General features: G+C 48.2%; 3 protein-coding genes across 3 annotated transcripts in view; 2 read left to right on the forward strand and 1 right to left on the reverse strand.

Moving 5' to 3' along the window:
• Positions 1-23,501, forward strand: part of LOC149331785 (uncharacterized) — a 297,794-nt gene that overhangs the window by 155,542 nt on the left and 118,751 nt on the right. The gene's annotated exons all lie outside the window — the stretch shown is intronic.
• The window catches only part of LOC149331788 (neprilysin-1-like), a 189,526-nt gene that overhangs the window by 101,870 nt on the left and 64,155 nt on the right, over positions 1-23,501 (reverse strand). The gene's annotated exons all lie outside the window — the stretch shown is intronic.
• Positions 1-23,501, forward strand: part of LOC149331790 (neprilysin-1-like) — a 78,367-nt gene that overhangs the window by 15,712 nt on the left and 39,154 nt on the right. Inside the window, exons 3-6 of the mRNA XM_089555754.1 lie at positions 14,470-14,626; positions 15,174-15,245; positions 19,350-19,453; positions 21,185-21,286. Coding sequence (XP_089411880.1) covers positions 19,444-19,453; positions 21,185-21,286 — 112 coding nt within the window. The 5' untranslated portion in view covers positions 14,470-14,626; positions 15,174-15,245; positions 19,350-19,443. The remainder of the gene's footprint in view (positions 1-14,469; positions 14,627-15,173; positions 15,246-19,349; positions 19,454-21,184; positions 21,287-23,501) is intronic.

A 23,501-nucleotide genomic window follows, 5' to 3' on the forward strand; every position in this document is an offset into this window, starting at 1 on the left:
AAGCTGCAATTTAGCCTAGTTTTTGAGATACGCTCTTGATTCTGGAGCACGCAAGCCTAATGGAACCTCAAGCTACATTTCTACCGTCTGCAACTGCCCGAAACGCAGCCAAAACCTAGCACAACCATCCGGAACGGAACAAAGATAGATTTGGAGCTTTTTCGCGGTGTTTTATAGACTTAGATGAAGTAAAGCGAGTTTATATCAAATTTGCAAAAGTTTTTGAACTTTAGACGTGATGTGATGGCAAATTTTCTTGCTCAAACGGCTTGTAGTTAATATTCCCTTGACTAGATGGCGCCACGGTTTTACGTTTTTTATTTCATTTTATTTCAATTTCGGTATATTTTTGCGGACGAAAATAAGCGCTGCAATAATAATTCGTTTAAGAAACTCGGAGATATAATACTTTGGCAAGTTAGCGGCAGTGTCGACCATTTTAGAACGACCGTTTGCATCCATGTCAAGCAGATGGCGAATGGCGTTTTCGAAACGCTGTACTAAAACTGTCTGAGGGGATAAGTTTCTTGCGGCACGCTAACGTAATTTTCCTTAGGTCCGCTGTCCCGCTAACGCTATACTAAAACTCTCTAACTCACCTTGTATTGTTTCGAACGGCTGTTACCGCTTCTATTGAATGATATATTGTGTTTATCACGTATTCTAACTTATCTATGTTTTGGCAATTTGTTCTCTGCTGTTGTTTGTATTTCCAGTGCTATTATGTATTTCCCACTCCCCTCTGTAATGCTTTGCCCTGAGGGTAAAATAAATAAAAAAAAATCAAAGGCTCACCATATATTGTACATTATACCGCGTAATTTCATGCGCAATAGCAGCGCAGCGGTAGTATGGTTCGGAAAGGCAACGCCTTGATGATTAGCAGACCGATTAGCTGATGATCCGATTCCTACAAGGCATTTGTTAAGGTATATAGTGCAAGTATGGCAGCCGGAAGAACTTGGTGGTTTTCGAGAAACCGGGCATATACGTGCACTTAATTTGTTTAGAAAAGTTTGCTCTTTAAATCAAGCCAGGCAGGCGAAATGAACGCTGAAAATTGTTAAGATGGACGCTACAGTCTGTTGCGGTAGGTACGGTGCGGAACCGGTCAGTGCGTGCTTTGCTGTGCTTGTTTCACAAGCATGGCCGTTTGAATATGAAACAATTTATGCTAATTTGTTTATGTAATAATATTTGATAGTTATGAACGAAAAAACTGGAATTAAAAACTCAGTAAAAGCAGTATTAAGTCAGGGTGCGTACATACGTATGACAGCATGGAAGAAATTGTGTGTTCCATCATACGGGAGGGTGGCAACTTTTTTTCTTTAATCTTGGTACCCTCCTTACAAAAGGCTAATAACTTTGAAGTTATGACGCCCATAATTAATATTTGGCGTCTTAATATGATGCAGGGAAAACCTTTTTATAATGACAAAACCATTACACACACCCCCCAATGCCTCTGCTTCACATGAAATGTGAGCGCAAGCGCTGCTTACCCAGAGCTTGCAGGAAGACTGTAAAAAGTGTTGCAAAATATTTAGACTCATGGATACAATAGGAAGACAGAAAACAGGAAACGCCTATCCTGGGGTGCGATTACGAGTCGCTCTCAATTTTGGTCTCAATTTTGAGACTGTGACGTCCAAATGACGTCACCGCGTGACGCTGACCGCGGAATCAACCAATTAGCAGCGAGGTTGCGGTGGCTAGTAGCAGGGCTCCACCCAGGAAGCATTTAGTTGCCCAGTAAGGGACCGTATGCTAACATCTTGCTATAAACACGCCGTTAATAAAATGAACGATGCTTTATTTTCCTAAAAAGCTATGTTTCAAACTTAGCAACATGAAGAAAAACAAGAAGCGTCCTCAGTTTTGCAATTAAGTTTGTTCTTCAGTCAAATTTGCTGCCGCGAGGGTGCGCTGACGCTTGAAAAGCGTCGGCTAGGTGGCGTGAGCTGCCGCCCGATTCAAAGGATACAGCTTTATCCCTCCACCCACATATTCAGCCATCGTAAACATGGCAGCCAGAAAAAAATAAGCTGATTCGACGGCTATCATTTAATTTTTTTACACATTGCGTTGAATCGAGGTACTGTGCGGACGTCTTATGCGCGCGGAAAAATCTATGTAAAGGCAGTGATGGCTACGGGTCTGCAGAGATCATTTTGCAAGGAGCGCTTGGCTCGAAAACCGGCGAAGGCAGCTTTAAGGAAGTTCACACTGGCGAGTCGCAAACGTCACGCGACCGATTTCTGTAAATTAGTTACGGTTTCCGATACACTTGTAAAGCGGGGAGGAAGCGTAGCAAATAGATTTAATACTGTCGCGCGACCTCCGCGACTCGCCAGTGTGAACTCACACAGCCTGCATTTTTATTTATTTTTGTTCAGAAAATACCCGGCGACCATGAGTAATCCCATTGCAGCAACTGCCGACATACTGGAGCAGACCGGTGCAGTTGCTGGGAGCTTGCAATCTCACTGCGGGAATTAAGAGCCGGCACGCCCGGTCACTTCGGCAACAACCACTCTTCCGCCTCGTAACCAACTCATGCCGCCCGCTTCGGGTTAAGCACTTGATATTCGTGTTGGTGTTGTTGCCGTTCCGTTCGGATGGTGCTCGGATGACGCCGCCGGGGATACTACGGTGGCAAAAGTTTATGCAAAGGAATCCCTCCTTCGCCGCCGCCTTGTCTTGGGAGTCTCGCCGGAAAGCGCACACCTTCTACGACTTAACTTTGACAGTTACTTCAAAGTAACTGACGTTTACTTCATTTCCTACGGTGCCTTGAAACCCACAGGCGGCGAAGGCGCGCACAGCAGTTGCCGCTCCACTGACCGCGCACTCACCCACACATCTCCAAGTTCAACGGCGAGCCCGTCGCACAGCCATTGTGCTGCTGTTTCCGATGTCAAAAAAGTCGAAACAGCTCGTCGCGCACGTCAAAACCGTCTTCATGCACCCTCCTACACCGCTGCTCACGCGGCCACCGGCGATGCAAACAGCCGCCATTTTCTGTCTCAAACGGTGTGATGTGGGAGAGTGTGGCGTGAGGGTCGCCGCACAGGGTGCATGCAGGGGAGGTCGGCTGCCTTTTCGGCTGCCCTGCTGATCCTCCCCCGCAGGGACAGCCCGCGTTATCAAGTTGGGAGGACTGGGAGGTCGTGCTCTCGTCTCCGGACCCCCCATCGCAGCTTGCTGCGGTGCTTCGGGGTGCCGACGTCATGGACAAACACCACATGAACGTTCCGACGTAGAGTGGGACCGTGCGGTGGTCCAGGGACCCAAGGGGGGTCTAACACACTTGCTATAATAAAGTTTTTCTCTCTCTCTCTCTCTCTCAAACGGTGTGAGACCACTCGTTCCAGCCGCAAAAAATCGTCCTAATCGGCTTGCATAATTAGGTAAGCAACGTCAACACTTCTGCACGTATATGACGTCGGCCGGTGAGGCAAAAAATCAATATGGACGCTGGTCACGGCCGACCAAAAGGAACGGGGCAGATGAGACACTTTTTGAGACACTTTCCGATTGAGACGATTTTGAGCGACTCGTAATCGCGCCCCTGTGCGTCACGTCGATTGCAAGAGCTGGCTTCACGTTCGACATGCTTGACCATTCGCAGGTGGACTTCGTCAAAAGCATTCCCCCGTGGCCCCGCTTCGCGTGGCTCGTGATGGATGTGCACCTGGTCGACATAGCAGGGTTATGCAAGTACCCGCCGTTCAAGATTATCGAGGACCTCAAGAGCAACTTCGGAATCCAGTGATCGGGATGAGCCGAGAGCAAAAAATATCTCCGAAAGCGCTTAGCTTGCCCGAAAGGTGCCTTTTTCACGACATACACGCACACCTCGAGCATGCTAAGCGAAAATCCCACGTTCTCTTTTCTCACCAGCTGGTTGAGAAAGCGATCCTGCTGCCGCTTTGCTACGTTTTTGTCACTGGTTGCATTAGTCCTTTCCGAGCACTGCTCTTCTCCCATGAGCCGCCGCGGTGGCTCAGTGGTTATGGTGCTCGGCTGCTGACCCGAAAGACGCGGGTTCGATCCCGGCCGCAGCGGTTGAATTTCTTTGGAGGAGAAATTCTAGAGGCCCATGTACAGTACGATTTCAGTGCACGTTAAAGAACCCCAGGTGGTCGAAATTTCCGGAGCCCTCCACTACGGCGTCTCTCCTAGCCTTAGTCGCTTTGGGATGTTAAGCCCCATAAAATAACTAAACTCTCTTCTCCCATGAAGGAATTGCATATAGTCAAGCAGCGCAGGTTGTCCTAGCTCTCATCTCACCATACACAGGAACAACCGTCACGGTCTCGACAGGTGCACGCGGAGTTGCTCTCCGACTTGGCCGCCGTCGCTGCTTCGAAGCGACTCACGTCTTACACCTTTTAGTGCGAATTCATATGTCCCTGTAGCACAAAAGCCAGCGTGCGCAGTCTATGGCACGAAATTCGGTTGATGTCGGAATGCCGGTGTACAATGTCGCAGCACACGTAAGCCAACAAGTATAGGCACGATGACGAATCGTAACGTACTACGACTTATGAAAGTCATGATTCATGGACATTCTGCAACGTGGCATAAATCAGCACTTTAATGCTTTGCCATTCCCAAACGTAAGCAGCTTTAAGTATCTGAGCCTAATTTTCTTTAGGCTACCTTGCCTCTGCACGTGCCAGTCATATTGTCCTTCTTGGCGACAGTAGAGACGCACTGTTCAGTGTCCGGTTCTATTTTTGTGCTGCCGCGCATGCGTTCTTTTGTTTCCGTTCGTTGGGGCGCTCGGACGGAGTGCCCGGCTTCAGTCCCGGCCGCGGCGGCTACGTCTCGATGCAGGCGAAACGCAAAAATGTGCCCGTATACGCTGCGAGATTTCAGGGCACGTTAAGAATCCTCAGGTGCTCGAACTAATTATGCATAAACTACACTGTTAAAACATGGCGCAAACTTCCGCTTCTAGGTGAAACGACAACAGCCTTCACTTACTGCGCTGCATTAGATTTTAGGTAAATTCGTACAGTTGATAATATTTTCACAATGGATAATGGAAACCATTTCATGAAATCTCAAAATATCCAGGCGTGCCTCTGCTGATCGGTGCAAAGATAAGGTTGTCTGTCGCTTCCCGTAACAAGTTCACACCAGTGGCTAATATTCATATTATAAATTATCTGTGATAAAAATTGTATATCTATTTTGTGGAGCTCAATGCTAATCAGAGCAACGAAGGCGTTGCCGCAAAAAAAGAAGAAAGTCCAGAAAACTCGTTTTTCCGCTCTTTACAGGCCCACGCTATTAGAATTAATGTATTGTATGGCTCTGTCGCATCAGTAAAAAGAGTCCGCAATTTTGTGCGCATGATTACGTCGTTCTCTGACAATAAATGTGTGAAAGCGGGATTGCGACAGAGAGTGTGACAAATCGTTGCCCAGTAAGCCCAGTGCAACGCGTACCCGTGTTCTAGGTAAGCCAAGTGAGGGCACTACGGCAACCCGCATTGGAGTAATGCCAAAGCATTGACGCCTCCTCGGCACTTCGGAATGTTACTCCCCCCACACCCTGCAACTGACTGCTATGGTTTGGTTTGGTTTATAAGGTTTAATGTCCCAAAGTAACTTAAACTATGAGAGACGCCGTAGTTAAGGGCTCCGGAAAATATCGACCACCTGGGGTTCTTTTAACGTGCACTGACATCGCACAGTACACGGGCCTCTAGAATTTCTCCCTCAAAGAAATTCAACCGCCACGACCGGGATCGAACCCGCGTCTTTCGGGTGAGCAGCCGAGCACTATAGCCACTGAGCCACCTTCAAACCTACAATGAGGATCGGTACAGCGGCTGCCTGCCGAGCTCCTGGACCTCCTCCCTCATTTCTATGATTCCAAAGCCGGGCAAACCTCCCTCTCTCTCTAACCTCCGCCCAATCTCCCTGACATCGTTTGTTGGTAAGACCCTTGAGCGAATGGCCCTGACTCGCCTCTCTAATTTTCTCGAGGCGAAGGAGTTCTTCCCCCATTCTCTCATCGGCTTCCGACGCAGCGTCTGTGCACAGGACATGTTTCTGATTCTCCAGCACACCTTTCTGTCACCTACTCCCACTCAAAGTCACGCACTTGTGACCGTCGATGTTCGCAAGGCCTTCGACAGTGTTTGCCACGACCACATCCTTTCCGAACTTGACAACCTAGACTGTGACCCCCGCATGTACTCTTATATCCGTTCATTTCTCTCTCAACGTGTGGCTCGCTTTCGAGTAGACACCCACCTGTCCGACACCCACCACCTCACCCGTGGCACTCCTCAAGGTGCTGTTCTCTCTCCTACCCTTTTCAATCTTACTATGGCCCCTCTCGCCTCCCAGCTAGCTGAAATTCCCGACCTGCATCATATATTTTACGCCGATGACATCACTCTGTGGTGTTCGTCGGGCTCTCCCGGTCACGTACAGGACCCCCTGCAACGTGGCCTAGATCTCATTGACTCTTTTCACCACCGCTGGCCTCTCTCCTGCTCCTGAAAAATCCGAGCTTCTGCTTCTCAACCATTCCTCATACCAGCGCTCACACAACCACTTCGTCTCTCTCCACCTTTATGGCTCTCCCATTCTTGTCGTCACGGAGTGCAAAGTTCTTGGCTTTCCTTTGCATGCGGCCAAGAACGTGCAAGCCCTCCACCACGCTGTGACCGCCTGCCACTCGGTAACTCACCTCCTGCGGCGCGTGGTCACTCGGCGCTCAGGTCTCCACGACGCTCATGCGTGCCGGGTTGCCCACGCGCTGGCCCTCAACAAGGTCTTTGCACCCTACATTTCCTTCGATCAGACTCAACTTAACACTCTCGAGACTGCCCTTGTGGGCCTCGGCAAGGAAGCTCTCAACCTCCCTATCACTACCTCTACCGCTAAGATCTTTGCCACAGGCCTCTTACATGCTCTCCGATCTCTTCTCTCTCTCCATCGTGACTCGCAGCTTGTTTCCCTTACCCGTCAGGGTCAGTGGTTACTTACTCAAGCGGGTATCTCGCCCATTCCCATCGCCCCTTTTATCTCTCCTATTCCAACCCCTGCTCCAAATCATCGTATCCTCGCCCTCCCGACCAACATGTCCCCCGTCCTGCACGCCGGCCGTCGTCATGCGGCCGCGCAGCACCATTCCCCTCTCTTTGTTACCCAGGGTGTAGCCTACACGGATGCCTCCTTCGTGGCTTCTCAGTGTTCCTGCTTCTACGCTCTGTACCATCCCCACCTCCTCGCTCCTGAAACCCACACCAGTGGGCCGTATCTACACCCTCTGGATGCATTGTCCCTCTAGGTCCTCGCCATTGCGCATGTCCTTAAGTCATTTACTCTCCTTCCCTCTCTTCAAGAGTACACAGTCTATTCAGACTCACCAGCCGCTATACACAACATACAGAGACGAACCCTAACCCTTTCTCTCCAAGAGGAGGTCGAACGAGCGGTCTCCGCATTGCAGCCTTCCATCGTTTTCCTCCGCTGGGTCCCTGGACATTCAGGGATTGACGGTAATGAGCTGGCCCATCAGCTCGCCCGCGACACACTTTTCCGGGCACCGTTGATCTCCTGGCCCAAGCCCTCGGAGGACGGTGGGAGACTCACCCTTCGCCGCACCATAAAAGAGGTCGACCTCGAGCTCCGCCTAGACAAACGCCTTTACCCTCCCCCTCATCCATCATTCACGGTACCGGACGCTCGCCTTCTTCGGCACATCCAAATGAATGCAGTTATCACCCCGTCTCACCTCTTTCTCTATCGCTATCGATCGGACCCTTCCTGTCCTAAATGCCGTTGTACCTATGCCGACCTGGCCCGTTGGTTTTCCTACTGCCCGGCTGCTCAGCAGTCGGGCTCCTACTCCCAACCTTCTTTATCCATCACCACCTGGCTCGACTGGCTTGGCGCGGAACGGAAGGAAGAACAGCGACTTCTGGTCACCCAGGTGGTCGACATGGTCGGCCTGTAAATTATGGCCGAATAAAGGTCTTTTACTACTACTACTACTATACTCCCAACTAATATGAATGCGAGTATTACATACGCTTTACGAAGCTCTTATTTTCAATGCACACGTTAACCTCAAACAACTTGCATACGACCACGACTGGGGCTAGACATTGGATAGATTCGTAGCATGCTTCATTGCGGAAATGATTGTTATGCATTTATTAATACTATAGACAACGTAATGCCCAGTCTTTCATAATTGGGAAGTTTTAGAGAGTCTTTAAAAACAGTATACTGAGATGCTTACAAGAAGGTGCCTTTTACGCAGATGTTTTTTAAACGCCCGAAAAAGAAGCCCACTATTCAGTTAGCAGCTGTATGAGCTCATTTTGCGGCCGCTGCAAGCCCAAAGCCCTGTAGAAGAGAGCTACCTGGAGATGGCCAGATTTTGTTCTCGGTGAACGCGTGTTGTTTTAAGAAAGCCTTTAATGGCGCATACTGTCGTCCGTTAACAAAGCGTGTCACACGCGTTTACCTCGGGAATGAAAGATAGAAGAAAAGAAATGGTTGCTTCAGATAGAGGAGGAAAAAATGAACCTAGAAGCCAAGTTTTATGACTAGATTAATTAGTTATTTAATTTTAGGCAAAAATGTCGAAATTGCGTCGAAATTTCGCGGACGTCGATATAGTCAGGGGAACGGTGTGACATCACATTCCCCGGTAGTCTTCACGGCATAGTGAAAATTGTCACAGTATGGTCGAGAAAACGTCGGATTTGTGTCAAATTGGATGGAAAAATATTTAAGTGTAATGAACACTTGAGATCCCCGAAAGATGTACAATACGGATATCCATATAGCCACGAGAACGGTGTGACGTCACATCCACCGGAAGGCGTCACGGCATAGTCTTCGTCTTGCACCTTTCAACACTTTAGTTGCCAAAGTGCCCTCTCAATTTTTTTTAAAGCGATGGTGATAGCGTTAGGTTATAATAGAGTACATAAAGATGTATTACGAGGATTCTTAAATAAATGAGAAAAGCTTTGCTGATTCAATGAAGTCTCGGTGTGAGATGATGTAGTTCCTGCTTCCAAGTGGTACATGAACCAGGATTGTTGGGCGAAAGACCCGCTGCTGCCAGTTGCCGAATTCTTGTGGGCTTCAGAGCCGGGCGAACCTACAGCTGGTGGTGAATATCGGCCTCAGTATTTCTGTACTAGCAGACTGGACACTTAGGGGAGCGGATGTAAAGCCTGCAATTGCGGCCACTTTCGTGTCACGGCTGGAGTTAGCGCAACCCCGACAGGGATCCTCCGAAGGGCAACCTCCTCTGCACGGGTAACAGCGTCTTGTAGCAGTAAATTAGCACTGATATCGTGTAGTAGTTTCCGGAGTTCACGTGCTTTCTGCGCAGGACGCTAAAATGATCGCTGTAAGTATTACCTTGTGGCACACTATTCATCTTCCACTTTTGCAACACAATGTAAAAATTTCTTACTGCCACTTTTTTTCCCAATAAATTTTTTATATGTTGGCCTAAATAGCCTTAAAACGAAAAAAGTCTAGTCTAGGCCACAAGGCTGAAATACTACTTCACTAAAGTTTCAGTACAATGTTCACCTAGATCGTCCATAATTTCTTTATTTAGTTATGAAAACTGCAATCCCACAAGAGGTTTTCGCAGCGTAGGTATATGAACACACACAAAAAAAATTGCTGAGGCTCAGCTTGGCTAAGCCCGAGGAATGCGAAGCATATTAGTGGCTAGGCTTGGTAATACATGGCTTTCCTTGGTTGAATACTTGGTCATTTTAATACAACCACTAGAAGCCTTCGTCGTGGGGGAAGACAACGGCATGGCTACAGCGGAACGTTATTCTCGTGCATTGTTGCGCTTACGAAGGAACTTGGACACAATCAGGGACGACACAGAACAGATGTGCGCAAACTATCAACTGCAAGTTTATTTCTGAGTGCATGTATATATAGGCATTGTCAAGACAAAAACAAAAACAAATCCGTGATCACATCGTCATGGCAAGATATCTTTTAACGTCCTGTCCAGCAGTAAAAAACATGCATTATCTTTCTGACTTAGCTGTTTGTTTTTATTTTTCCAAAAATTCTTTTTCCTGATTTGAGAGCTCGATAGAAGGCACGCTTACACATGGCCCTTCTTTTCCTGATTGTATGCAGTATGCTTCCCAAAGTTCCCTGATTAGCTTCTCTCTTGAACCGAGCAGTATTGCTGTCTGCTTAAAGTGAGGTGTGCAATTTTTGCATCTGGCGCAATGCGCTGCCAGATTTCCCGGTGAGTTGACAAGACTGCAGTTGCGCCTATGTTCTCTGAGCCTCTCATTGAGGCACCTACTGGTCTGGCCAACGTACGTTTGCCCGCATGATAGCGGTATCTTATACACAACACCTTCGCGGCATTCCACGAACTTTGTCTCATGTTTGACGCCACATGACACCTCTTTCTCGGCATTGTCTTCGTCGTTTACTTTCGCGCACATTGCTTTCAATTTTTTGGGCGCTGAAAAAACAACTTTTACGTCGTGTCTTTGTGCAACCTTTTTCAGGTTGTGGGAAAGTGCATGGACGTATGGGATAACCACAGGCCTCTTCTTTTCTTTGGCATTGCCTTGGTCCTTTGTTCGGACTGTCCTTCTTAGCACTTTCTCTGCCACGGAAACGAGCAAAGGTGTCGGATAGCCTGCTTTTCTCAGGCGTGTTGCCTGCAGATGGAAGCTTTCTTGCATCTTGTGGCTGCATGATTTCTTTATGGCCTGCTCAAAACATGACATGGCCATATTTCGTTTGATCAGCTTGGAATGGGCAGAGTCATACGGTAGTAGGCCTTTCTCATTGCGCGTTTTGTACTGCCAGCATATATGTGGTTCAAGAGTGAGAGCTAGATCAAGGAACTGTAGGTTGTTGTTTGCAGGTAGCTCGTGGGTAAATGTGAGCCCCTTGTGGGCTCTTTTGAACTGCTCCAAAGTTTCTTCCAACACGTTGGGCGTGACAAAGGTTTTATCTGCACAAACCAAAAAGTCGTCTACATAACGGAAGCACTTTGTAACACCAAGCGGTACCAATGTTTTTTCCAACTCTCTGTCCCCTCTGGCAAGGAAGATGTCACAGAGAACGGGGGCTATAGCAGATCCTATGCAAATTCCGTCATTTTGAGAGAAAACAGCACCATTGAACTCGACACACAATGATGAAAGGTATGCTTTCAGCAGAGCAAGGAAATCTGTGGTACTAATGGCGCTCTCATTCATAAACTTCACGCAGCCATATTCTCCAATGCACTCTTCTACGCACTCAAGCACCTGCTCCCGCGGTACACAGTAGAAAAGGTCTGTCACGTCAATGGAGAAACAAGTCACACTGGGATCATTCTTCAGGTATTCGATGACTTCGTTCGAATTTCTGATGACGAACGGGTCTTTCACCGGAAGCTTGTTCAGATGGCACTGGAGGTATCCCGCTATGTTCCTTTGCCATGTGCCCTTATCCTCAACTATAGTTCGGAATGGTGCTCCTGGTTTGTGCGTCTTAATTGAGAAGAATGGCCTCAGAGTAAGCTTCTTGCTTTCCTTAACTGCTTTAGCGAGTTTTTCCAGGCCTGCTCTCTCGCATAGCTTTGCCGCTTGGTTGCGGTTTTTCTTCAGGGTTCTTTCGTTGAGTTGCTCTTGCCTGGTGAAATTTTTTGAGATTGCATCCAGAGCTTTTGCGTGGTAGTCACCTGCTTCCACTACGGCAAAGCCTCCTGTCTTGTCTGCCATCAAAAGTTTCAGTCTGTTATTACGTAGAAAATCGACAGTTTTCTTTGGAACCACTCTGGCATCCTTTTGCTTGCTTCTTTCATTTATGCACAATAATGCCTCTTTGACGCATGCATTCTTTTCTTCTGATTGAGCTCGGTTTGCAATGGAGCGAATCATGCCTAGAACTTCCAATGGCTTGAGGGTTGGCTGAACGGCATATTTGGGTCCCTTTTTCAACGTGTCGAGAATCGCAGACGGCATTTCGCGTCCCGAGTAGTTGAACACGTTAGGCACGTCTGAGTCGTATTTCTTTTTCTTCTTTCTTGGCAGATTTCTAAAAGACTCAGCCCACTTACGTTCCGCCAACCCTTCCGCCCAGTCTACAAAGTATTTAATCATGTGCTTACTTTGTCCTTTTCCTAGCGTCGAAGAGCAGATCAATTTGATGTGGTCGCGGTAGATCCTGACTTGCCTCCATGTCTCTGCTCGCAATACCTTGCAAAGGCGTCGACACGTTGCTTCTGTCGGGGTCATCCAGCCAAAGAGTGCTGAAATAACTTGGGTTGTCAATCCATGGGAGACAGCGTAGGTGAGAGTTCTTGTTCGGCATCTTGCCTCAGCGATGAGTTCGATGAAAAACCTTATACGGGTGAGCGGGGACACTTGTGGTATGTTAAGGCCCGATGTACACGAAATAAACATTAGGAGAGTTTCATTTACCCACGAGCTACCTGCAAACAACAACCTACAGTTCCTTGATCTAGCTCTCACTCTTGAACCACATATATGCTGGCAGTACAAAACGCGCAATGAGAAAGGCCTACTACCGTATGACTCTGCCCATTCCAAGCTGATCAAACGAAATATGGCCATGTCATGTTTTGAGCAGGCCATAAAGAAATCACGCAGCCACAAGATGCAAGAAAGCTTCCATCTGCAGGCAACACGCCTGAGAAAAGCAGGCTATCCGACACCTTTGCTCGTTTCCGTGGCAGAGAAAGTGCTAAGAAGGACAGTCCGAACAAAGGACCAAGGCAATGCCAAAGAAAAGAAGAGGCCTGTGGTTATCCCATACGTCCATGCACTTTCCCACAACCTGAAAAAGGTTGCACAAAGACACGACGTAAAAGTTGTTTTTTCAGCACCCAAAAAATTGAAAGCAATGTGCGCGAAAGTAAACGACGAAGACAATGCCGAGAAAGAGGTGTCATGTGGCGTCAAACATGAGACAAAGTTCGTGGAATGCCGCGAAGGTGTTGTGTATAAGATACCGCTATCATGCGGGCAAACGTACGTTGGCCAGACCAGTAGGTGCCTCAATGAGAGGCTCAGAGAACATAGGCGCAACTGCAGTCTTGTCAACTCACCGGGAAATCTGGCAGCGAATTGCGCCAGATGCAAAAATTGCACACCTCACTTTAAGCAGACAGCAATACTGCTCGGTTCAAGAGAGAAGCTAATCAGGGAACTTTGGGAAGCATACTGCATACAATCAGGAAAAGAAGGGCCATGTGTAAGCGTGCCTTCTATCGAGCTCTCAAATCAGGAAAAAGAATTTTTGGAAAAATAAAAACAAACAGCTAAGTCAGAAAGATAATGCATGTTTTTTACTGCTGGACAGGACGTTAAAAGATATCTTGCCATGACGATGTGATCACGGATTTGTTTTTGTTTTTGTTTTTGTCTTGACAATGCCTATATATACATGCACTCAGAAATAAACTTGCAGTTGATAGTTTGCGCACATCTGTTCTGTGTCGTCCCTGATTGTGTCCAAGTTCCTTCGTAAGCGCAACAATGCACGAGAATAACAACCACCAACTAGCCCAATTTGAAACTCTCCTACAGCGGAACGGTGACTAACCCCGAGACGCGCGTTGGGTGAGCGCCTGGATTGCCACGGAAGCCGCGTCTGCCTGCCCGGTGGAGCGAGCGTTTCACCTACACCGAGTGTGAACGCGCGTTCGAAATGCGCGGGAATGCGCGGGTGTGACGGCTAGGGGTCCCACGGCGACGGCGCGAGGTGGAGGCCGGCTCTCTCATCCGATGTCACGTGGTGTGACGTCACGGTGTCACGTGGCGTGACGGCTAGGGGTCCCACGCCGACGGCGCGAGGTGGAGGCCGGCTCTCTCATCCGATGTCACGTGGTGTGACATCACGGTGTCACGTGGGGGTCCCACGGCGACGGCGTGAGTGGTAGCTGTAGCAATATGCTTCGCATAAAAAAGGAAAATTACAAGTACAAGTGTCAAAGTTTCAGGCAAAAGCTCAGAGATAAAAGTCACAATAATGAACAACCGCTCATCGGTTAGAAACAAAAAATAATACGGAGCACAGGTCTCAACAATGCAGGAAGAGAAGCTCAGACAAAGAAGCAACAGTATTACACAACCATTCGTCGGTTAAATTCGCACTGTAAATACCTCATGCTTATTATAAGCACATATTCGAAGTCAGCTTTGTCAGAAAACGGTGACAGGTCTCCACATTGTGCGCTGATCGCGAGAAAAAGGATCCAGCAATGAGGACGGCTCCATTTGGGAAGCAAATGTGCCCCACGAATGCGTAGTGTTAGATCCATTTGTCAAGTGACCACGGCAAGTAGATAGTGTTTGAGTCAGGGTAAGTAAACCTGTGTCTACCCAAAGGCCCTGGAATTGACTCAGGACTGCACGGAAATTTCGCCAATGCAATCAACTTCTACCGTCCTTTTTCTTTCCAGCGTACCCTGTCACGTGGCGTGGTCTGTGCTAGCGCGTGATCGGTGAAGAAGAAGTACGTGGAAACCGGAGGAGCTACAGCCATTTTATTTGAGGGAAACCAGCCAACCAACCAACCAACCAACCAACCACCCAGCCACAGCCTATCCCCCGTCATGGGTATGTGTCTTGCCACTAAGGCAACAACAGCCTCCCGAGTCCTGCCTTTCACCGCAGGCGTTCTCTGCCCTTCTTCTCTCCCCTTGCCCGCCATCCTGACGCCCTGAGGCTGCGGGAGACATCCAAAGTCCAGGCCTCGGTCTTCTGCGCAGCCACTTTTTCAAAGCTGCTTCTACGTTTCTGTTCCACCTCAGATCAGGCGAATGGCTCCTCCTGTGTTTTGTACATTTAGGGCTTCTCATGGCCACCGCCACCTTAAGGCGGTCCTGCGCTGATATCAGCCTTGATTTCAACACGTGCAGCTCGACGTTCCTCTAAGTTACATCCGGCTGGTGCAGGTTTTACCGCTCTTTTATTAAGTTACGAAGCTAGTCTACAGTGCCGCGTTGCATTTCAATTAAATAGTCGCAGCTGTAGGAGAATCAATTTTATTTTTTACATTTGCTCATCTACAATAGTGCCATCAAGCACCTTTCATCAGGAGGATATGTGTGCAAAACCGAGTTAATTTATTTTGCTGCCTTTTTGCGTGCGTCTTTGCTTTCAGAAGGCGTGCCAAGATACGAACGTACCATGTTCCCCAGCGCTGCTCCCTCTCCATATGAATCGACACCGTCGGGTAAGCATGGGCATCAGTCAAGATTAACGTAACTGAAAGGAAGTAGTAAGCATCAACGCATAGTATAAGGCCTTGTTTGTTGGCCAACGAAAGGACAAATTCAGAAGGAATGTTTGAGGGCTTCGCTTGTAAACACTATGTTGCGACGGAACCATGAGGTCGGTCTTATACGTAACCACAGCCTTCACGTGGACTTTTATTGCGAAAGCAATACTACGCTAGGTTTTGAGCCTTCAGAGTGGTCCCGGCGGTAGTCACGTTTCACCTTTAGACGTCCTCCAGTCTGATGACGCGTGGAGGCGCTCGCGTCTGTGACGTCATACCGAGGTGAAATCTGAGCTACCAAGTCGGTTCGTCGGCGCGGTCCCAGCGGTAGCCACGGAGCGCCGCAGGTCCCAGGCAGTAACAGAGGGAACTGCGTTTATTTCGAGGAAAGGAAAGGCGCCTTACCAACTCTGTGGTTTAGTGGACACCTCAATAGCCCTTCAAGCTAATTCCGGCGTTCATTGATGCGCTCTGACATAAACAGCGTTGTAGACTACGTTGATTTGGAGGAAAGGAAAGGCGCCTTACCAACTTTGTGGTTTAGTGGACACCTCAATAGCCCTTCAAGCTAATTCCGGCGTTCATTGATGCGCTCTGACATAGACAGCGTTGTAGACTGCGTTGATTTGGAGGAAAGGAAAGGCGCCTTACCAACTCTGTGGTTTAGTGGACACCTCAATAACACTTTAAGCTAATTCCGGCGTTCCGTGCACCACTCAGGCTTTCGCCTTTGACTAGTTTAGTCGCTAAAGTTGCTCGTAATTTGCTTTCGCAACCTTCCGGGCTTAACCAAGCTAAGCCTCTGCCAATTTTTTTTTCTATTTTTATGGCTTGCAGGAGCTAGATACAGCCAACTAGAGGAGGCTTCGTGTAAGCACTATCACGCGCGCTTCATGCGACAAGAATTATATACTTGAGGGAATTCTGTCTGTAAATTTTCCTCTTCGTCATCCGTACTCGTACCATAGAGCGGGAATATCAATATAGTACATGAACAACGCTAAAGAAACACATGTTTTTTCTTTGCGTGGTATTGTGAAAATGCCGCCATTTTGCGGCTGCTCTTAGTTTCACTTGAAGGTCGCAAAAAGTGCCCGATGCTTTCCTTTGTGTTATTCAGCCTGTTTTAAAAGGATGGTACTCCACATTCGTGTCATTCCGAAAAGCATAACACTGTTTTTTTTTCTAATTTCAGATGAGAAAACTGAGTAAGTCATGGCTCTGTTTTTGATACCTGTGTGCCATGCGATTTTCGAAGTCTCCAGACAAAGTGGTCCAGCCCGCATTCAACTACATTCACTTCACGCGACTTCTTCCGTACCGCTTTCATTCCTGCTCACTTGATGGCAAACATGTCACCTGGGGTCACACCGTGCAGCTGGGTGGCACCTTCGGACACGGGCTACGGAGCAAACCATGCTCAAAAATATACAACTTCAATGACACATACCCAAAAAGTTTTTACTAGTGCATTTTTGTTCAGCGAGATATTGTTTATCAACGCAATTTTTCCGTATTTGTTAAAATTGCACCGTCATATTCAATATATCCACAGATCGCTTGTTAGGACACTTTTTTAGTTTCGGCTGTATATAATAAGAAACGCGCCATCTTTTTTGTATGACGCGGGTTCGATCCCGGCCGCGGCGGCAGGAATTTGTTTGGAGGAGAAATTCTAGAGGCCCGTGTACTGTGCGATGTCAGTGCACGTTAAAGAACCCCAGGTGGTCGAAATTTCCGGAGCCCTTCACTACGGCGTCTCTCACAGCCTTAGTCGCTTTGGGACGTTAAACCCCATAAACCATAAACCGACAACTTTAACTACGCTGTGTGAGCTCAGGACGAACTTTAAACGTAAAATTTCGCATGCATTGGAATATTCGACCATTCGTATAGAATATACCATTTTACAGAGAGAGAGAGAGAGAAAGAAAACTATTTAACCAGGAATTCGGGGCACGCCTCAGGGTCCCCGCACGACCCCACTGCACTCAAGTGTTTATGTTCCTGAGGTCCATAACACTGGCAGCACGGCCGGGTCCTCCGAGCGCAGCAGGGTCTCCCAGTCCTTCCAGGTCTTGAGGTTCTCTAGGTCCCGCGGGGGAGGGTCTGCCGGGCAGAGGGAAAGGATGTGGAGGGAAGAAGCGAAGGGTTCTGGGCATAGGGCACATGCGGAAGTGGGAAAGGATGGATGATAGTGGGCTAGGTTAAGGGGTGAGGGGAGAGTGTGTGTCTGTAGTCTGTGCCAGAGTGTTGCGTGTTTGTTATCTAGGGAGGGGTGGGGCGGGGGATAGAGCTGGCGTGAGGCTCTGTATGCCTGGGTAAGCTCACTGAATGTGTGCATGCGCTCCTTCGTGAATCCCCGATCCGAGGCCACCTGAACCCGGTTTAAAGAACCTCGGGCTAAAAGGTTGGAAGCTTCATTTCCAGGATTCCCGGAGTGCGCAGGCACCCATATCAGCTCCACATGGCGGGGCGGGGGTGCATCGGGCGAGTCCAGTATGCCAAAAGCAGGGACATGAACTCGGCCTCGAGCAAAATTTAAGATCGCAGTTTTAAAGTCACTTAATATATACCGGGCTTCCGTGCGGGTGATAGCAAGTGCAATGGCGAGTTCCTCTGTAGCCTTGGGGACGTGTCTGGAGGGAGAGATAGTGTGAGGTGGGTGGGTGAAGAGTCCACCACAGCTGCTATCGCTTCATCACCCGTGCAGGCAGCGTCCACCCATACGGAGTCCGGCTCGGGGCCGTACGCTCGATGGAGTGCCTTCGCACGGGCTCTGCGGCGCTGCTCATGGTGGGACGGGTGCATGTTCCTCGGGAGCGGCCTAATGAGAAGCTCCCGGCGAAGGGGTCGTGGGATGACGATAAGGGTTGGGTCGTTGGCCAGTACTCTGATGCCGATACTATTTTACAATATTCCACACTTTCTTCACAATCGTTGTCAGAAGCATACAGCATTGGCTTTTTCTGTGGCAAGCTTAACTACTTCGCGCGGTGAAACCTCAAAAGGAAGGTTTTGCTACGCATTGGAACGTTTGACGATTCCAATCGATATACTGATCACGCCGCCGCGGTGGCTCAGTGGTTATGGTGCTCGGCTGCTGACCCAAATGACGCGGGTTCGATCCCGGCCGCGGCGGCTAGACTTTCTTTGGAGGAGAAATTCTAGAGGCCCGTGTACTGTGCGATGTCAGTGCACGTTAAAGAACCCCAGGTGGTCGAAATTTCCGGAGCCCTTCACTACGACGTCCCTCATAGCCTGAGTCGCTTTGGGACGTTAAACCCCATAAACCAAACCAAACCATATATTGATAACAATTTCTTACATTATTTAATAGTTGCCCCACAATTAAAAGTTAGGTCCAGAAAAGAGGGACTTCATAGCGTGGTGGTCGTAATTTATGGTCTTTGCACAGCTGGGGCGATAGTTATTGCTGTAGCAAGGATATGTTCTTCAAAGTTTTGCCATACGGCTTACCTACTTTGTCCTGCTAGCTCACGTTAAGAGGTTCACTACACGATGGCGTGCAGGTAGAGCATCCCCCTCGCGTGGAAAAGTGCCGGGGTTCGAATCGCAGTGCCACGATATTCTCCACCGGATTTAAATAAAAAACTCCGCGTGTCAATGAAATTTCTCAACCTGGCCTGGGGTGCGGCCTGATCTCGGTGACCAGATACCAACACGCAATTCCTCACCAGAGCAAGATTTGCCCATGGACACTGGTGTAGTACTTGGCCACAGCCCTCTATGAACAAAACAGAGGAAGAATTGGGCTTGGGCAGGGTATGTAATCCGAAGGCAAGATAACCGCTGGTCCTTAAGGGTAACGGAGTGGATTCCACAAGAAAGCAAGCGTAGCAGGGGGTGGCAGAAAGTTAGGTAAGCGGATGAGATTAGGCAGTTTAAGGGGATACGGTGGCTGCAACTGGCAAAGGACAGGGTTAATTGGAGAGACATGGGAGAGGCCTTTGCCCTGCAGTGGACACAGTCATGCTGATGATGACGATGAGGTGTTCTCGCAGTATCCATAATCGCAGTTCGACGCTGACTGTGCAGGGACTTCGACAGCAAAGCGAGGCTCACTGTCATTGTCTTCTGCCTGCTTCTGGTAGGAGTTGTCGCACTGGCCATCTTCGTCTACGCTGGAACGATGGGCGCTGGTGAGGACTCAACGACTGACATCGCAAATGGAAGAGTTTTTTCCACGCAGCTGTCCTGAGCGTCCCCTGCATTATGGTGCAGGGTCTGGAAAATGTTTGAGCCAAAAGCCGCAACGCTTTGACTTCATTGTAGAGTGATTTGTTCACCTGTGCAAATCCCCGAATTGACCTTGTGAATAGCGTACACACGCTGAAGCTAACTGTGTGCGCACACTATGCTGGACTTCCGGTGCCTGCGGTAGCCGAATTTGAAGGTTCGCTCAAAGATGTGGTGCATAAGGTCGGTCCGCATATTGTCCCCATGATGTCCTTTCGTGAAGGTAGTAGAATGGCTTACAGTACTCAGAAAACACGGTTTATTGCCTGTGGCAGAATTGCATTCGTGAGTTTCAAAGTCCATGAAGAATTAGAAGTAGGAAAGGGTGGCAACACAACCGCCTCTCAAGGACGATAGCTACCAAATGCTTTAATTGCCACTGTCGGCATCGGTGGCGAAAATGAGCTTGGTCACACCAACGCTGATAGCGGCAGTGAAAGCCTCCTTTTTTATCCAACTTTAGAACTGCGGTATCAGCGGGTCACTTATATAGGGAATATTTAGCAGCGTCTTGGGCATGTGGCAGATGTGTGAGCTTTATTAACGGGTACACATTCTCACTCGAAACACATGGTTTTAAGAGACTTTTTATGTATAGTTTTACTTACTAATGTCGGAGCGCTATGATAGCGTAATTCTCTCTGATGTCGGCTGGTATTAAAAACTGTAGCTAATTTCTGTAAACAAAACAACGTATCGCGTCATCACTAAGAGCTCTGTGATTGCGGAAGCAAGTGAAGAGAATATTGCCTGTTCCCCTTTATTTTCTTTTACGTCAGCGATACGAGTGGGTGTGAATTCATGACGCACCTTATATAGCCAATAAACGTACCACAAAGCGCGCAAAAAGTGACCCCTTAAGTCTTCGGAGTGCTGCCCATGCTTCACAGAGCACCATGTGCTCACTAAGCGTTTTTGTTCGGTAGGTTCCCAACGCCAGCGTACGCTATGACTAAGTCTTAGTGCTGGCCGCATGTGCAATGCAAAGGCTACCGTTTTAAAGGGTCACACTAATTTACGGATGTCTTCGTAGGATATAGGGCGTCTGCACCGACCTCAAAGTGGACCGCCATTTTTGGTGCATGCAGCACGGTGAAAGGTTGGAGGTATATCTAGTGCTCTGATTTGCACTGCTGAAGCAACACCCTGTACAACGAAATGGTGCCCGGGAAGTCCCGTGGATGCCTCGAAGACGAGGTACGCAAGCAGGACAGGCAATCGGCCCAATATTGCTGGTGACACTCTGGCGCTTTGTAGGAGCGGTCTTTGCCACTACGTTTCCAAATACTGGGCCGACTATCTATGCTGTTTCCGTATCTACGTCACGTTGCAGACGACACTTACTGGGGCAGCGCACAGCTTCAGGAGTGAACCATGTGGCATCCGTATCTACGCCACGTTGCAGGCGACACTTAATGGAGCAGCTAGCGCACAGCTTCAGGGGTCAATGTAAAGGCAGCTCTCAATAACCAGACAAGATATCCCTACAAACTTTCATCGCCCTCCATGCATCACAAAATGGCGGATATTGTGACGTCATGCGTGCTCCCTATAGGGAGTGCATATTGGCTAGAGTAAAGTCGCTTGCGGACCTCCTATACTAATCTTGCCTGTCCTGGTGCGGTGTTATGCAGATGACAGCCACGGTGAAGGCGTCGACGTAGAGGTGATCGGGAGCGAAGGGATTGGCGGTAGTTCCGTGCCCGCCGGAAGCAAAGGAACCTCGCGGCCTGCTGGTAAGGGGCGCACCTTTTCGCGGATCTAAAGGCTTTTTTTTTCTGTACGCTGCGTATTTCAGCTGACAAGAACGCAGTTTCAGTCACTTTGCGGAATGGTCATTGCTTGGGTTGTAAACAATTTGGTCGCGTCGTCGGTGCTTTCATAGCGGCCATGAAATTTGCTTGTTCGCGTGTAAGAAGGAACCTGTCGACATTACGTCTCAAAAAAGGAAAAAGAAGTGAATCCTCTCGAACGAGGCCGCTTCGATATCTTGAGAGGAGGTTACATAAAAAGGACAGCTGTGGTGTATTACTTTAAGTGGAGAAAAATTGTTGCGAGTCAGAAGCGAAGGGGAAACCTTGTAGAGGCTTGTAGTCATTTTCGTTCAAACTACTGGTACCTATTGGAAACTCGCTCTTAAAGTTGCTGCGAGGCAACTGTACTGTTATTTTTTCTGTGCGTCATCTTGAGTGTGCAGGCAGTTTTAACGTAATCGTAATCATCATCGGCCTGACTACGCCCCCTGCACGACAAAGGCCTCTGCCATGTCTCTGCAATTAACCCTGTCCTTTGCCAGCTGCGCCCACCGTACCCCCGGAGACTTATTAATCTTCTCCGCCCACCTAACTTTTTGCCTCCCCCTACCACGCTTGCCTTCTCTTGGAATCCACTACGTCACCCTTAAGGACTAGAGGTTACCTTGCCTTCGCATTACATTCCCTCGCCAAGCCCATTTCTTCCTCTTGATTTCGACTCGAACGTCATTAACCCGTTTCTGCTCCCTCATACACTCCGCGCGCTTCCGGTCTCTTAACTTTACACGAATAATTTTTCTTTCCATAACTCGCTGCGTTGTCCTTAACTTAAGCTGAAGCCTCTTCGTTAGCCTCCACGTTTCTGCCGCATAGGTGATTACCGGTTAGAGCGTTGTATACTTTTGTCTTGAGAGATACTGGTAGATTACCATTCTTGATCTGAGAGAACCTTCTTTCTTCTAGTTATTTCCTTCTCCTGATCCGGATCAGCGGTCACTGCCTGGCCTAAGTATACATATTAAGGCGAAAGTATTTATTGCCTCATACTGTCGTTAGCAGACGCGTCGGCAGCCGTGTCGACAGACGCGTCGGCAGGAGCGTCGACAGACGCGTCGGCAGCCGTGTCGACAGACGCGTCGGCAGGAGTGTCGACAGACGCGTCGGCAGATTCGCCCGCCTTTCGGCGTCACTGCTTAAAAGGCTCAAGCTTCCAGCATGAATAAAGGCGCATCTAGTGAATGCATGGGCTTGATAAATAAAATAAAAGGAGTAAAGTCAAGAAAAGGAAAATAAAAAATAAAAAAAGAAAATAAACAAAAATAAAAACAAAATAAAATAAGATGTGAAAATGCAAAAAGAAATAAAATTAAGAAAAGGAGAAAGAAAATAAATAGAAAAAATGTGAAAAATAAAAAGTAAATAAAAACAGATATTTGTTAGGTTGGGGCAACCAAAAGTAAATAAAAATAATATACCCCTGCCTGAATAAAAACAAACAGTGGCCACGAAACGCTTTCGCCTTGCAGCACTTTAGAAAGCCAAAGTGCCCCCTGAATTTTTCGCTTACAACTTCCAGCACCTTGCCACAAATTGTGAACTGTTGTTTCCTTGCTAGACTGTTGGTCATTACTTTGGCTTTCTGCGTGTTAGATTTTAGACCCGCCGTTCTGCTCTGCATGGGGTCTTAGTACCCCGTGCTTAGCGCTGCACTGCTGAAACTTGATGAGTGACGCGAACGGTACGGTGCTATAATCTTGGGACGCGCGGATTGTGCCCTGTGGCAGACTTCAAGGGTGAAGGAATGCACCCGAAGAGAATACAATAGAAGTTGTACCAAAATTCGATTCCCATCAATCATGAATTGTTTGACTGTTTTGGGCGGTTTCGATGTTTTTTGGTGAGGAAAACTAGTATTAATTTCTTGAGGTAACTGGATATAAAATATAACATTTCAGCCGCCTCTCTATTGAAGTTTGTGGCGTCACTGCCTCAAAAGGACTACGTGACAAAGGTCTAAAAGTGAATGGTGGTGCTGCTTAGCTTCACGCATGAACCCCCCCCCCCCCAAAAAAAAAATAATAAAAAATAAATATATATCATGATGTCACCAAAGTTTGCTCGCGTGAATGGCGGCTGGTTGTGGTATTTCAGTTTACTGCTGTTTTCTAGCTCATAAACGGCTGGTGTTCGATGAACG

This window comes from Amblyomma mixtum, chromosome 8 (assembly GCF_055824585.1).
Source record: "Amblyomma mixtum isolate Tamu chromosome 8, ASM5582458v1, whole genome shotgun sequence".
NCBI classification, from domain to species: Eukaryota; Metazoa; Arthropoda; class Arachnida; order Ixodida; family Ixodidae; genus Amblyomma; species Amblyomma mixtum.